Source organism: Ostrea edulis, chromosome 3 (genome assembly GCF_947568905.1).
Source record: "Ostrea edulis chromosome 3, xbOstEdul1.1, whole genome shotgun sequence".
NCBI lineage: Eukaryota > Metazoa > Mollusca > Bivalvia > Ostreida > Ostreidae > Ostrea > Ostrea edulis.
In genome coordinates, this window is record NC_079166.1 from 67708683 (window position 1) to 67725024 (window position 16342).

The 16342-nt window shown below is 33.8% G+C and overlaps 2 protein-coding genes across 3 annotated transcripts in view; one reads left to right on the forward strand and one right to left on the reverse strand.

Moving 5' to 3' along the window:
* LOC125673328 (four-jointed box protein 1-like) overlaps positions 1–10913 on the reverse strand; it is a 29526-nt gene extending 18613 nt beyond the window's left edge. For both annotated transcript variants that reach the window (XM_048909867.2, XM_056158636.1), the window contains exon 1: positions 7811–10913. The gene's annotated coding sequence lies outside the window, so the exon portion shown is untranslated. The remainder of the gene's footprint in view (positions 1–7810) is intronic.
* Positions 10914–11006: 93 nt separating this feature from the next.
* LOC125673329 (uncharacterized) lies at positions 11007–14978 on the forward strand. The gene is made up of 4 exons (XM_048909870.2): positions 11007–12859; positions 13197–13256; positions 13398–13457; positions 13720–14978. The coding sequence occupies exons 1-4, from the start codon at positions 12638–12640 to the stop codon at positions 14653–14655; spliced, it is 1278 nt and encodes a 425-aa protein (XP_048765827.2). The 5' UTR covers positions 11007–12637; the 3' UTR covers positions 14656–14978.
* The last annotated feature ends 1364 nt before the right edge of the window (positions 14979–16342 follow it).

Here is a 16342-nt window from a genome sequence, read left to right on the forward strand (position 1 = left end):
AATATAAAAGCCTAACGCTTCGGTTTTTATATTTCAAAACAACATTTCTCGACCTCAGAGGTTATCCTGCACCATCCACGAAAACAAATTTAATTCTATTCTTCTCATGATGGCAATTTACGTGATTTTGACATGATCATTTACATGGAAAGTCAACACAACGGAAAATTCAAACGAATAACACCTTTATCAATAAGGAATTGTCACATAACTTATATCAACATTTGAAGAATTTTCTGTTAATTTTCTTGTTTTCAGTCAAGAACTTTTCGACAGCCAAAAACGATATCAGTGTTCTCTGCTTCTATCGCACGTAGAACTACCATTTTAGCATAGGTTTGTTCCTCAGAGAATTCTTCAAATGTTGATATAAGTTATGTAACATGTTACTTACTATTTTGAATTTTCCCTTGGGGTGACTTGTGTCGCCATTTCCCCATGTAATTGATAGCCATGTGATTCGCTACCGTGCTATACGTATACAGCCAATCAGCTACGAATTAGGTCACCGTGACGTCATGACGGTTTCCGAAACGAACTAGGCCTACATGGGTTTTTTTTTTTGCTGACGAAAAAGGTGAAATGGTTGGGTTTCAAGTATTTAGTTTGATTGATTGATTGAAAATTGTTTAAACGTTCCGCTCGAGAATATTTCACTCGTATGAAGACGTCACCACTACCGGTGAAGGGCTGCAAAATTTCGGTCTATGCTCGGCGCTTATGGCCTGTGAACAGGGAGGGATCTTTATCGTGCTACACCTGCTGTGACACGGGACCTGTGTTTGCGGTCTCATCCGAAGGACCGCCCCATTTAGTCGGCTTCTACGACAAGCAAGGAGTACTGAGGACCTATTCTAACCCGGATCCCCACGGGCCTGTTTAGTTTGATCATGATCTTGACGGATAAAATCAACTGCTTTGAGTACACAATTCAAGAAAACTGTGCACATGTACGTGTACATGGAAAAGGGTTAACTTTTCTGTGCATCTCGATGTTTTTTGGTGTTTTTTTTTGGGGGGGGGGGGTGTTTTTTACATGTGTATTGATCTCGGATTGATTTATGCTAAATGACAAATTAGTCATCTATGAATTTGTTTTGCTACATATATTGATTAATTTAACTGAATAATCAGTTATCCACTCTATTGTTGTATCAGCAAAACAGGAAAAGCAAGCGAGATGTGTATCGATTTTCCCATCATCAGTTATTGCGTATGAAGGTATATTGTAGAATAACGACCGCGGTATTACTATGATCTTTGAAATAACCATGATATGATCAGGAATTTGAAGATCGGGCAAACGCATTTTTGTTTTAAATTATTGCTTGCCAAGAAATTTAGTCAACTGAACGACACTGCACCAACTTCTCCGACTTTCCACTCCCCACACTTTATAGAGAACGATAATACATTGAACGTGCCTATTCAAGAAAGGACAAACTTTTGCTAATGAATTATATCAGTGTTGGTAATATTCGCGGACAAATTCATGGTTTAAAAATTTGGAATCTATAACGGACTTCGTGTAAAAGCATAGCACTAAGAAAATTGCTTATCAAGATTGAGTATTTCTCAGATTCAATAAGCTTTCTTGTGGTATAAATTTTTACAAAGCATGCCAATTTATTAAAGAATATTATCATACGCTTTTCATGATGTTAAGAATCCTTTTTCAATATGGAAAATCTTCTCTGTTTTAAGTTCCATGTTATTATGGGGGGGGGGGGGGGGGGGGGGGGGGGGCATTTAGAAGTCGCTTAGGATGTCTTAATATAGGATAAACCTAAGTCAGCTTTGATTTACATACCTAAGATTGTCTAAGGAACATCCTAAAAAATTCCCAAGATTTTTCTTAGGAGCATTCTTAGGACGGTTCTGAGGAAAGTTTCGTAAACATGCTTATTGATAACTAAGCATGTCTTTATTTGTGGTACTTCACTTACGACAGAGTACAGAGAAATGAATACTTAGTCTAACACCACAAAGATTCCCAAATGACACATGCATAATCTCATATTTTGTATCCAGCAAAATTAATACCGGTCTATGTGGGCTTTCAATGGGGGATTTTGAATGGAGTCTCAGTGTAATTAATTTGAAACATTCTACCATTTGTCGCATAATGCAACGTCATGCCATGTACTCTGAAAGCACAAGATCATATTCCTAGTCCCTTCTTGAAGTGTCAGACTCTGAATGACTCCGCTGTATTCAGATTGCATGGTATTCTTACAATAACGGAGATACTTAAACAATTCAGAAATGAATTTAAAAAGAATATGCTACACCGAAGGCTTCAAAGGTAGTCAAGGATAACAAACTCGAATTTCCTCAGTCTAAGATAATCAAAGCATGAAACAATATAAGATGTTGCGTCAAAGGTTCTAAAGGGGATTAATCGAAATGGACAGCAGCTGACGCTTAGTAGATAGAACTGATAAATTATTCAATGCCGTCTACACGTTTTTACCCCCATTAAGAGAGTAAAGGGACACCCCGTTCTCCGTTTGACATCTCCAGACAATAGCCCAGGAATGTCGACCTGTAACGTAATCTGAATTTAATTGATAGGATCCACATTTCCATACCTAATCCTACGCCACTTACCTTTCTTTCTTTGTGTTTGATTTATATTGCCTATGTTTTCTAAGAGAACTAGAATTTCATCTAAATTGGGATATCGTGGTTCAATTAACGTCTGTGTTTTTTTTTTCTCTCGAGTTATTAAAATCCATTATTTTCGCATCGAGAGGCTTTTCAAGGGCGCTATTGGTTGTTCATCCAACACTCTCTCTCAACAGCAAAATCAAATCATAAACAAATATGGAGGTACGCATTGATATTTGGGACTCATTTACTTTTATGGAGAAGTATTTACTTTTTTCAGCATACAAGAATTTCTTACGCTTAGTATTCTTGAATTTATTTTTGGAAGTATACATTAATTAAACGGAGATAGCATGAAACAATTTTTACATCTAGGATCATGACAGCAAACTCGTTTGAATAAAAAAAAATTGAAATTGAGTTTTGCCCATGCATCAAGTTAGAAAATTACAATACTGAACTCCCTTTTGAATGTAAAAGTTTATTATTGTTTGCATATAGTTTTCGAATTTCAATTAACATAAGATCACTAGGCCTGCATGGATTGACATTTTGTTTGTTTCCCATAATCGACTCAAAATTCTGTTATTTTTCTCCAGAAAAGATTCTTTTATTTTAATTTCAGAGTATACTTTTAAAATTCTATTTGGATTTATGTTGTGTCATAGTGTAGGTTCTATTTGTGCAGCAATTTGGTGAGAATGATTTTTTCATTTCAAATAAATCAACATTTGCATCCCCCGAAATAATCAATTTATCGTGTTGACCATAATACACCCACCTAGAGGTCAAAATGATGGTTGCAAATAGGTAACAAATGGGTAACAAAAGCAATCTTAACATTAGATTTATGCCTATGTTCTGTTTATTGCAAAGAAAAAAAGACAAACCGTCAAACTGCAACATGAAGTGTAGTTGGTTTTACCTGCATGACTTTTACATGTTCATTAGATAGGCGATATGCGAATTATATGTGTGTTACATGTCCATACTATATGATATGTTTGTTCATAGTTTAGTTGAACAAATTAATTGTTCTTCAAAGTGTATGATTTACAAACATGTTATTGATCACTTTTCGTTACAGTATTACCTTTGTAAACCTATACCTAATATGTATAAGGCACATTTGTCGAATTAGACTATCTTCTCACAATCTTGAAATTGAAACAGGCCGCCATAACAATATACGTAGAGAAAATAGAGTATGTGAATTTTGTAAAAATGACATAGAGGACGAATACCACTTTATATTAATTTGCCCTCATTACGAGGACTTCCGTCATAAATATATCAAAAAATATTATTGGCAAAAACCAGCTGTTTTCAAAGTTGTACAATTATGAAGTGTTCATAATGTACACAAACTTTGTAAATTAGTGAATCATTTATGTCTTGCACTTTTAAAAGTTGTGAGAAAACCTTGTTTAAGTCATTCTCCGTTGCTTGCTTGAATTTGTACACCGCCATGCATACAATGTCATTTTTATGTATCTATGAAATTGATGTGATAAGACATATGTCTTAAGCAATAAAGAGTATATTGATGTAATAGCTGAAATGTTCAGATTTGTATTTATAAACGATGTACTGTATGTAAAAAGGGAAGAACTGGACTGATGATTGTATTTTCTCTATATGTATATTTCACATTTAAAACGGTTTGTACATGCACGGTTACTTGTATATAGTCTATGTCCAATTTATCATAAAGTACTGGGAGCAAGCAAACCGTTAATTATTAAACGTGTATTATCGTGCATTGTACAAATGTATGTGCGGACATTTTGTATAATAGTTACACAATAAAATGTGTTCAAAACAATTAGGGAACGATGTGTAGACATTTTTTGATAAAAGAAAACATAACTTCAGTTTTCACAAAGAACTGTTTTTATCTTATGACAATACTAAATTGCAAAAGTTCAAATCCACTATATAATTCGTTGTTAGAGCATATCACTTTTAAAAAGGAATCGCGATATTTTTTTTGTATGTTCATTCTAATTAAATCCAAGAAATTGTTTTTCAATTACAGCAATTTCTTGCTTTACAGTGAAAGTGCTAGAACTATATTTTTAAAAAATTAAATCAGATCAGGAAAATTCTAAATGTTTTCTCTGAATTAATTTTTATGACAGACACTTTCAGCGTATCTAAATGAATACATAAATGTATATATGATTTAAACAATATTTTATTGTGTATAATACATAAAAGGATTGGACAACAGGCGTTGCCTATATAAGCCCTTTTCATACAAATACAAGGTCAAGGTCATACATATATAGTTTTGTTTTTTTTATATAATATATACATTAAATTGTTTAACAGTTTGATGTATGACTGACAAATATAATTTAGGTATGGGTTTAGAATTACTACGCAGGAAAAATATATAAACAAGTTGGTTATGTGGTATGAGAATGAAAGACTATTTGTAGATAAAATAAATTCATGTACAATTCTGAAATTTGCAACATTTTGGTTATAACTGAGATTATTGTCACCATACAATATAAGTTCTAAAGATAAAGGTAATTGTAATTGTAGATCATTAAAACTTTGTATCAGTATTTGTCTTTGTGTACAATATTTTGGACACTTCAGAAAAAAATTGAAGTGTGGTTTCAGGACTATTTTGACACAAGTCACAATTAGGATTTTCCCTAAGAAAGTGCTTAAATAAATTAGCATTAAGATTACTAGCTTTATTTCGCAATTGACAATGCAACATGTTTGCTTTTCGATTGCCATAGTTAAAATAATATTTAGGTTTGATGGAATATATACTTTTGATGACACGCTTGAAAGATATTAGTGTTGGAAGACTTCGAATACGCATGGGTCGGTCATTCCACAATTTTATAGTCGAAGGGATAAAACTATTCATATACGAAGTTGTTTTCGCTATTGGAATGGTAAATCTTAGAGTATCCTGGTTTCTTAATGAATAAGAGTTAAGAGGTAAAGTACATGGCCAAAGTAAGTCCTGCAAATATTGGAGGGTTAATCCATGAACTATCTTGTAGAATAGGACTAATTTATGTATTTCCCTTCTTATTGCTAAGGTATCCCATTCAAGTTCATTATAAAGTACCGATCTTGATGAATTTACCCTTAAACCTGTAATTATTCGTGCTATAAATGTATATATAAAGCATAATACTAAAAGACATTTTGATACATCAGTGAAGCAATAATGTATTTTGGTTTATTAAATCAAGAAAATGGTAACAAAATTCATTTGTAAAATGAAACATTTGTAATGAATTAACACGAAATAGTTTGTTACAATAATTCAAAGATATATACATGTATATTGTATATAGATTGTAACATTCGCACTCCAACTGCTAATCTTCAGTAATTACATAATGAATATACATGTATATATATATATATATATATATATATATATATATATATAGGCATTATATAAAATGGCTCTCTGGAACACGTGGTCAACTAATATTTCATGATGCTGTGTATTTCCTAAAGTATATAAAATGGCATGATGACATACTGCCTTTGTCTATGAAATCCGAGAGAACACAGAGAACAAAACAGCGAGAAAACATTTACATTTTTGATGAGGAAACCGGTTTTGGTACCCATGGAAACCGTGCATCCATTCAAAACAGTGGTGACGATCGCAATATTGTCAATTTTATGAACAGTCTTTATGTTTTTATTACTGGAATTAAATGTCCAGCATATCAAATATAAAAATGACAAGAAAACGTAAAGATAAATGCGAGAGAGACAGAAAAAAGAGAAAGAAACCTTGTGGAAATTCATTAAAAGACTAAATATATCAAAGCCATAAATTGACAATCCACACTAATAATGAAAATATAATGTTGAATATACATGTATATTAGACGATTGACCCCCCCCCCCCCCCCCTTATTCTGGAGAACAAAACAGCATGGACAGAAAAAAGACAAGTATCGAAACCAGTTTATAACTTAAAATATTTGCTACTTATTAACATAGAAATAATTTTTTTTTAAGCTTTAAGAGGACAGATACATTATTGAGATTGTAATACTGACACTCCTATACCAAGCCTTAAAAGGGCTACCGTGTGTACTGTCACCTGTAAGAGATATTTTACATAGCATCTACGTGTGCATGTCTTTATCTGCAACATAACTTGAAATGAATTCAGAGTAATGAAACTGGGATGTAAAACACTGACCTACTCGCATGCTATTTACATGTATATGATATCGAGAAATATTATACAATTATTGCTGTTTTTGAGGTCAATACGATTATTTAGACACCTGAGGAGTACAATATTCACCGAGCCCTTCGGGCGCGGTGAATATTGTACTTCGAAGGTGGCTAAATCATCGTATTGACCTCAAAAACAGCCATAATTGTTTAATAATATGATTAAATGATTAAAAAACTCTTCAAGATTGTTCTTTGCTTTAATTGTAAGTTTCAACGATCTATTTTTGGTCCTATGTGAAAAAAATAATTCCTTATGTTCACCTGGAAGGCCACGTGCAGGTAAACATAACGTAGTATGATTTCTACATTGTTGGATCTCAGCCAATTAGAGAGCTAGGAATTATTCAATCATGTAATAAATGCCGTTGTTTCGCATTTTTGAAACATGCATACCCACATCTGCAAGAACGTTTATGTCTGTTGTGATGATATTGTCGCCATGATGCACCACCTAACTTAAAATATCAGTAAATCTATCATGATATATTCTGTCCTTGCATATGGTCTCTGGCACTATAACACAGACAAAACAGCGAGCTACCCTACTCAAAACGATGACTAAACATTTAGACGAGCGGACCAGAGGAATCACAAGCAGGACCTTGCCACATCTGGACCTGCTGGGGGTGTCTTTGTTGGTTTTTCATATTCATCCCTGTACAAATATTTATCGAAAAAGGATAGAATAAATCTTTCCAAAGCGCGCTAGGAATTTCACTGAAGTTTTAATATTTTCAAGTGCTTTCTCACACGTTTAAAAGAGATCTAAACTTTGGGTAATTATCAGTTACAGGTGGGTATACGGCTGGATATCGCCAGAGAAATTATAGAATAACATATGGAGATCAGAGACAAACTTCAGAAACAAGAGGATATATCGTCATGACAACCAAACAGGCGACTCTCACAAGTTTTACGATCCCGATCGGAAAGGTTATATATCATTTTTACTCACCTTAAATAGCCTGGGAAGCATTAGGCGCCCTTGCGGTCCATGCTTTGTCGAGGAATATCTAACACGGAGACAAATCGGTTACACAGGCATTTTAAAAAAGCTTCTGACAGTTAAGAAAAAACGATTTTTCATTTAAGGAAATAACATTTACAATTTCTGGAGGTATTAGCAGTTAGGCAGGTAGTGGATTAAGAAGCTCATGGAAACCCAGGCACGGGACCTTATCTAACAACAGAAGAAAGGGGTAAAGCCCCCGCTTTATTCAGTATTTGTTTGGGAATATGATTTATTTGTTCTTCGAGTACTGGGGCTTTGAAAAATTACTAAATGATGGACAAATCTTTTGTTCAATTTTGGCAAGAAGCGCATTTGCAAAACTGTTCAACTTACATGCTAGAAATTTCTTGATAACATTGTAAGTGATATCTTAAGTTGGTTACCTTAAAATCTAATTAAATCACGATACAGGAAAACCGCAGTTCCTTAGACAATGACGATAAATGATTGACATTCGCAAATAACATGAAAGTTAATTTCCAGTAATGACGCATGAAAGATTAACAACTTATATCCAAGGAATGTTCAAAAATTCTAATTGAAATAAAACAATAGATCTAGAATACCTCAGTTCTTCTTCATTTTTCAAATTACAGATTTTCCGTCGAATGAAACAGTATTATTATTAATATTTTTAACATTATTTATTGAACTTTGATCAGTTTGGCTGGTCAGCACTACATATATACATTCATTGAATAAACAGTACTTGGAATACACGAAATACAGTTACTGAACCAGTTATACTTCAGAAAAGTATCTGTAGTGTGCCCCATTCTCACTAATGAGAATAACATAGTACACAGCCATTGAGAGAGAGAGAGAGAGAGAGAGAGAGAGAGAGAGAGAGACAGAGACAGAGAGAGAGAGAGAGAGAGAGAGAGAGAGAGTATTTTTCCACTGTGATATACTTTACAATGTGGGATGATAATGATATATACCGAGGTTACACAGATTTTTCGTGTTACTTGAACTAAATACCTGAACTAGTTTAAACACAGATGGATTTTCTTACATATCAATTCTTGATATAGTTTGATACTGTATATGAATTGTAAACTGGACATTTCAACGCAAAGTGAGAAAAGAACACCTTCAATATTGCGTTGATTGCATATGGTATAATATATTTTTTTAGGCCATTTCTTGCCATATTTATATATATCCATTAAAAAAACCTGTTCAATAGGGAAAAATTATTCACCTTTTCCTAATGAAATATTAAAATCCTGACTATATTTTGTAGAAATCGATTGATTTAGATAATATTCTGGTTTGATGAGGGATATTCATTTCAGAAATACGGTGAAATAAACAGATACACAAATTAAAGTGCAGATAACACTATCGTGCTCTAGAGTGCAAATTGATATCCGAAAGAAAAAAAAAACCATTCTGCGGCCTAAAAACATAATCCCCAACACATAACAAACTCCCTTTATAATTCAATGAGGTGGAATAGATTTAAAAGTAGTCAGTTATGAGATGTTTATATAAAAAAAAAAGGTATCAATCAAAATTCCCATTTGAAAACATTTTGATAGTAGAAATAGGCAAGTGCATAAATAAGCAAGGTGTAAATTGTAGATGGCTGAGATAAGACATTAAAATTGACAGAAAGGGATCGCCGGATATTGCATTAATTAACGTGCACCTTCCCACATCTAAAGTATCTTGTTAAACTTTCGTCATACTTCATTTCCACTTTAATTATATATAGCTACATTTGTCAGTTTCTAGTCTATCTATGTAAACTTAGTATAACTTGTTAGCATTTCGAACAAATATTTTCGTATCATCAAATTACGAAAACCTAGCTCTGAACCCCACCGAAGACGTGCCAGTATATATTCACGTATGAAGTGTTTTATGTGTAAATGTACCTAATTGTAGATCAAGATATCTCTAATTTCTGAAATGAAGCCTCTGGCAAAAATATTGTGCCATGAAATCAGTCAATTTGAAAAAAGCAACAACCCCCCCCCCCCCCAAAAAAAAACCCACCCAGTTGACACAAACTATAAGAATAAGTATACACTGGTTGCCACTACATGTATATGTAGGTTATATACATGTAAGCACCCCTTTGATTATTGTAAGCAAAACACAATAATTCCCACCAATCTATCGAATTTTAAACTAAGTATTCAGGGTGAAAAGATTTTATAATTATCTAGTATAATTCATGAAAAATATACTTTTTATATACATGTATATATCTTTACATGGGAAGTGTTGAGTTGGTCTCATGACATAAAAAAGCCCACCATCATTATAGAATATTTACATTTCCATCGTTTTTGCCTTCGATATTTTTACAAATTGAAATAATCCCTCATGAATGTGAATAATGTGCGTATGAAGCTGGATGAATATAAAACCATTATTTTAACAGCTGAGTTCACTCGGTATTCCCAAAGAAAATGAAAGTAAAATGTAAATTTCAATTTTTAAAATCCATGGGGGTATGAACAGTTACAAACAGTTAGGCATACAGTATGCTCAATTAGGCATCTTTTCATGACGCGCAACGCGCTTCATGAAGTTTGCTGGTGGAACCTGTATTTTTCAAAAATGAAATTTATTTCTTAAATTTAAATCAATGCCATTGTTCTGACTAAAAATGAATTTTACAATAGTTTGACATTTAGATTTCAACTCAGTAATTCTTAAGATAATTTAGATTTACAGCGTTTTATTTCTACATTGTACCCCATCTTTATAATTCCAGTCTAGTTTTCTTTTTATGTATATAAAATTTGAATTGCAAACTGCGTTCTAGAATGCAGTTCACTATTGAAATTGCGAATGGTGAACTGCGAGCTGCGTTCTAAAATCTAATTGCCCGACGATTTAGCAAGGTGGTGTATTTGCATCACGACAAGAGTAAAGGAGTTGCGCCTCTTTATTTGTCAAGATAGATTTACACGGAATTCCGAAACATTCTGGTCTTGATTCGCAAATTACATACCAACATGTATCTGTGAAAAATGACGACAATTGCAATTGAAATTATAAAATCATAATGATTTGTATGTCCAAGTTAACAAATTTAGACAGAGAGAGAGAGAGAGAGAGAGAGAGAGAGAGAGAGAGAGAGAGAGGGGGGGGGCAGTAAAACGTGTAAAGTGAGGACAAATTTCAACCAATGGACAGACGTTGTGAGGAAAAAAATTGCACTATGAGGACAAATAAATGTCCTCACAATTACGACCTCATAAATGTGATCTACAGCATGTGAAAGATGTAAATACAAAATATTAGCTTAGTAAGGACAAGTGTTGTGAGGACATGTCCTTACTAATATTCTCTCTCAAAAACCTTCTTTTTTTCAAAATTCAATAGAGAGTATTAGATAAACTTTTATAGATATCCCTATAGCTATACCTAGTAGGTTTGGTCGGCTAGAGAGAGAGAGAGAGAGAGAGAGAGAGAGAGAGAGAGAGAGAGAGAGAGAGGATCCCAAAATGAAATCGTATAGCACTCATTTAGAAAAAGTTATATCATGAATAATCAAACATTATTTCTAGTTATCTCCTCCCTTCCTTATGATCGATCATTAGAAGAATTTATAGAGTAGTAAAAGCAAAGGAAAAAATAACTCTTCGTGTATGTCTAAACTAAGTTGATATTGAATTACTTTATGAACGATGCATTCATGGCTGTTCGCTTTTTATTTTACAGACTGGAAGAAATGGTCGGTGTTCATAAAATAGCTCTACAACAGAGTTTATAAAACAGTTTAAAAAATACATTACTGTTTAATATTTCATGTCTTAAACTTGCTTTCTATCAAATGACTGCAGTCTTACAGTTTTAATTGTCTGAAATTGTAGAGATGAAATTGTAATCGTGCTAAAGTGTAATCATTTTACATCTTATTTTAAAAAACAAAACAGGATAGGATCAAATAACACTATTGCGCAATGAATGAACCTCGTATACATGTAATGTAAATATTTAGATTGTAGATGTTAAAATCTTAAGATATTAAATCAGAACATTACATAATCCGAGTTTTTAAAACAAGTATTATATTCATTGATAAACTTCAGTTTCCATGTTTTATAATTTTTTCATTAATTAATTTCATAACTTTAAGCGTGATAAAAGCGCAGAAAATTAATTTAAACTAAATATAACTAAATATAAACTATACTAAATTAGATTAAATCAAAATTAATACTCAGGAGCTAATTTACAGAAGAGGCATGGTCTTAATCACATGATTTCTGAACCGCGTAGGAATGTAAATAAAAAGAAAAAATGCAAATATATTTTTACACATTTTATACAAAAATGAAAAGACTCTTTGGCCAGTTGAAAATATTGATATTAATCCAAAAAACTTAAAAGACGAGCACATTATCTAACCACGTAGTATTTTATTTTTCACAGACCCCGGAAACATTTAACTAATTACATACACACGTCAGGATAAAAACATAACATTTCCTGTTGTTCTGGTTCACTGCAGGGTACATGTAAATTCAAGCTCACACTCATGTGCTGAGGCAATTTAAAGAACATTTCAATAAACAATATACTGAATAATAAATTCAAAATTAATTAATGGATTTAGTTTTGCAAATCGTTGTGAACCAAATATTCATGTATAGGATTTTTTAAAATCCAAAATGGGCCCCGGAAATGACCCACGACTCCGGTAATCCGTGACTTTTGTTTTGTCTTTCCACTCTTCTCTTTTTATTCATTACTTGCTATAGTCAAGTAACAGGTCTTAAAATCTTTCTTTTAAATATCATCAAAATGGCACTTGTTAAGAAAGAAGATGACAAGGAAGAAGAAAAGTTACAAATAGCTGATGAGGATAGTGTGCCTAATGAAGGCACACCTGGAGAAGAAACGCAACTTGGGGGTGATGATGCAGGTGGAAAGGACTTAAAAGAAAATGAAGATGCTGGTGGCGAGGATGAAGTGGATGGAGAAGACAATTGCCGAACGATACCCATTCTCGTCGCCATATTAAAGGTAATATTTCTCAACTTAGAAGGGTTATATCGGCTCTGCTTGCTGCCTAATCCTATTATGTTATACATAATAAAGTGTGTTGAAATTAGGGGAAAAAAAATCTTAACTCAGCGAGACAAGTTTATTAGCGCTATCCCTAGTGTATTTAACATGTTCAAAGTAATGGATTTCGATTTCTATCATAAAAGCAGGGATGGTATTGTAAAGTCATATTTCAAACATGTACATAGACATAATTTGCTGTTAAGATTTCAAAGGCTGCAAGAAAATTGTAGTTTTAATTACGTGAAAACTTGCATACTGTCGAATAATTTCCAAATTGATTTTTTTTCCACAGGAAGCGCACATAATAGCAGACGACTGCGACGCGAATGACGATAACGGAAATGACGTAGATGTGAGTATCTGCCTGAATATGACTGTCTGCTTTCATTCTCATCTGCTACAGTTGTAGAAATATTCCTCCACCAGATATACTTCATCATCCTGAATTACATGCTGTATAGAAACTGTCTTTCATTTGTTTAATTATTTATAGGTAAACATTGACGACACTGAAGACGAACCCGAAAAGGAAATCAACATTGTCAAGATTCCGGTACGCATAACTGATAATGGTGGGCTTATTCTAAAATTTATATCAATCAAATACAAAATAACACAATAAGAATATCAAGTATGAATGCAATCAATTCAGATATTTTAGATTTTTACATGATATAAGTCAATATTGACTGCACTTTGAAAAAATTGAAACAATGAAATCAAAATTATTGAAATATGAGTGAAAAATTCTCGTTGGCAAGTAAAACAAACAAACGAAATAAAAGTATAATCTAACTAATTTTGAATGTATTTAGAAGCCACCGACTCCTCCCCAGGAACCTCTGAAAAAGGACCACCCCCCTGCTAGTCACACTGGCAAGCCGTCTTGTCGCTATGATTATCCAGCCATTCCACCATGCAGTGGATATAAAGGCGCCCGATGTCCAGGTCCGCTTTCCGGATATCATGGAATTGGGAATAATGGGTTCTTTCCATTAGGTATGCCATCCTTTGGATTTCCGTTCGTTATAATGCCTGCGTTCCCGTGCATGAATATGTATATGCCAGGCATGTCACAGATATGTGGTGGTCCAGGGGCAGCATTTCACCAAGGTATGAATCCTTATTCGGGTACCTGCTCTCAGCCCGAGATGAATTACCACAATCAATCACATCATTATCCATTTGACGGAGACCATGGCAGTCATCACCATCACCATGGTAATCATCACCATGACGACAATTACCATAACGATCATCATCACCATCACCATGGTGAACATCATCAATTTGATCGTCGAAGCTGCCTGAGCGAGGAAGAAAGAGAATGTGAGGAGCTAGATAACTGCTGCCTGTCTGTACGCGATGATGAACATTGCAACGAAGAAAATGACGACGACACCAAGTCCGTAGAAGACCTCCTCGAGGAGTATCTTGAAGATATCGATGAGAAAACTGAACTCATTCATGAAATCCTTGATGAATGCGAAGCCATGGACCTTGTTGTTAATATACATGGATTTGAATTGGAGGAGATCCACGTCACCGTCAGCGGGAAAAACATCACCATCAAAGGAGATCACCAATATAGCGAGGCCACGTGGGTCCGGGTTCGTAACTTCTCGGAATGTTACGAGATCCCAGAGGAGTTTGATATAAATAAAACAACTGCGACGAAAATGGGAGACACACTGAATATTAGAATTCCCCATGTAGACGACTACGACGACGACGAAGATGATGACGAATGAATCAAGTTGTTTTGCAAAACATGACCTTTTCTAGAAATTTTTTTGGTTTGAGAACTTAATTCAATTTGTACATGCAATAATGAAATATTCTAACTGACTATATCAATCTTCTAACAACAATTGAGGAACTGTTAGTATGTCTTTTACAACATTTGCTTACATTTATGACTGTAATCTATAACGTAAAAAATGTACTACTTCATTTATTTAGACTAAAATTTGTACTATTACGCATTCATTATATCATAATTACATTGTTAAGTATTAAACACAGTACATGGACAAGTAACAATAAAGAGAGACGTATACTTGTGTTAAAATGTCATAGTCTTCATTGTAGTTTATTTGTGATATTCAATTCCACGAACAGTACCAAAACCCAAGTTTTAAATATTTCCCAATCGGTGTAAAAAGTGATGATTGGAACATTACTTATTCTAAGAACTCGCTCTGTATAAAAGTTAAAGTCGACTGCTTGGGGGCACTGATGTAAATTCATTAAAAAAAACAAGATGTGTTTGTGAAACACAAATGCCCCCGATAATGGCCAATTTCGAAGATGGCCAAGGTCACAAGGACAAATATGTTGGTTCCAGTAGAAAGATCTTGTCACAAGAAATGCTCATGTGCAATATGAAAGCATTTAGAAGTTATGACCAATGTCATTTTTTTTTTAAAAAGTAGGTCAAATGTCAAGGTCAAAAGGTTTCGTACCCACAGAAAGGTCTTGTCACAAGAAATACTCATATGAAATATCAAAGCTTTAGCTCTTACTGTTCACAAGTTATTTGCAAGGTTAAAGTTTTCAAAAAGTAGGTCAAACTCCAAGGTCAAGGTCACAGGGTAAAAAATGTTGGTACCCACGGAAAGGTCTTGTCACAAGGAATACTCATGTGAAATATCAAAGCTCTAGCACTTACTGTTCAAAAGTTATTAGCAAGGTTAAAGTTTCAGACAGAATTACAGAATGACAGACAGGACAAAAACAATATGCTCCCTGATCTTCGATCTCAGGGGCATAAAAAGATTTCATAGAACTGCCGACAAATGTTGAAAGAAGGTGCGTTTTTAATAAACGAGAAGGATAAAAAAGAGACTTTTCTGAAATTTCCTAGATTCATGGTGTATATTTGATCAATGGTTTCGTCCTTTTATAGTCGTCAACTGGTCACTTCCGATTGAAAATCCCCCACAGCTGGTCATATTGTAGCGGACAGTATAAGAGGGAACTTGTACTGCCTCATTAGAGAGCTAGCCTTTCTAGTGACGTGGTAGAGACTCTCCTGATCATGCAAGTTAAGCAACGGCGAGCGTGATCAGCACTTGACTGGGTGACCGCTACACGTTACAATATTTCTATAATTCAGTGGTGAGTCTTAAAGGGGGTTATGTGGGTTGCAACCCCTCCTTTGGTCGAATATTTGTGATGAAAAGGTCATATTTTGCCATTTTTAGGTGATAAATCCCCCCTTTTTGTGTTACAAACTTGGATCGCATCCCCCTTAATTTTTTTTTGTTGATCCGCCAATGTATATTATGATACTAGTATGTAACAAATTGCACGTTATAGTTTATGAAGGATTTTAATGAGCAGATGCATGAATGGATATTGATATGTTAATCGTGATCATATGTTTAACATTTATTGCAATTTTACTTGTATAATATACAAAATTAATTACAACCT

Bases quoted from the DNA above. Each gene is read 5' to 3' on its own strand.
- LOC125673329 (XM_048909870.2), top strand. From the start codon at position 12,638: ATGGCACTTGTTAAGAAAGAAGATGACAAGGAAGAAGAAAAGTTACAA. The intron at 12,860-13,196 runs GTAATATTTCTC...TTTTTTCCACAG, and splicing joins TTCTCGTCGCCATATTAAAG to GAAGCGCACATAATAGCAGA. The intron at 13,458-13,719 runs GTACGCATAACT...GAATGTATTTAG, and splicing joins TCAACATTGTCAAGATTCCG to AAGCCACCGACTCCTCCCCA.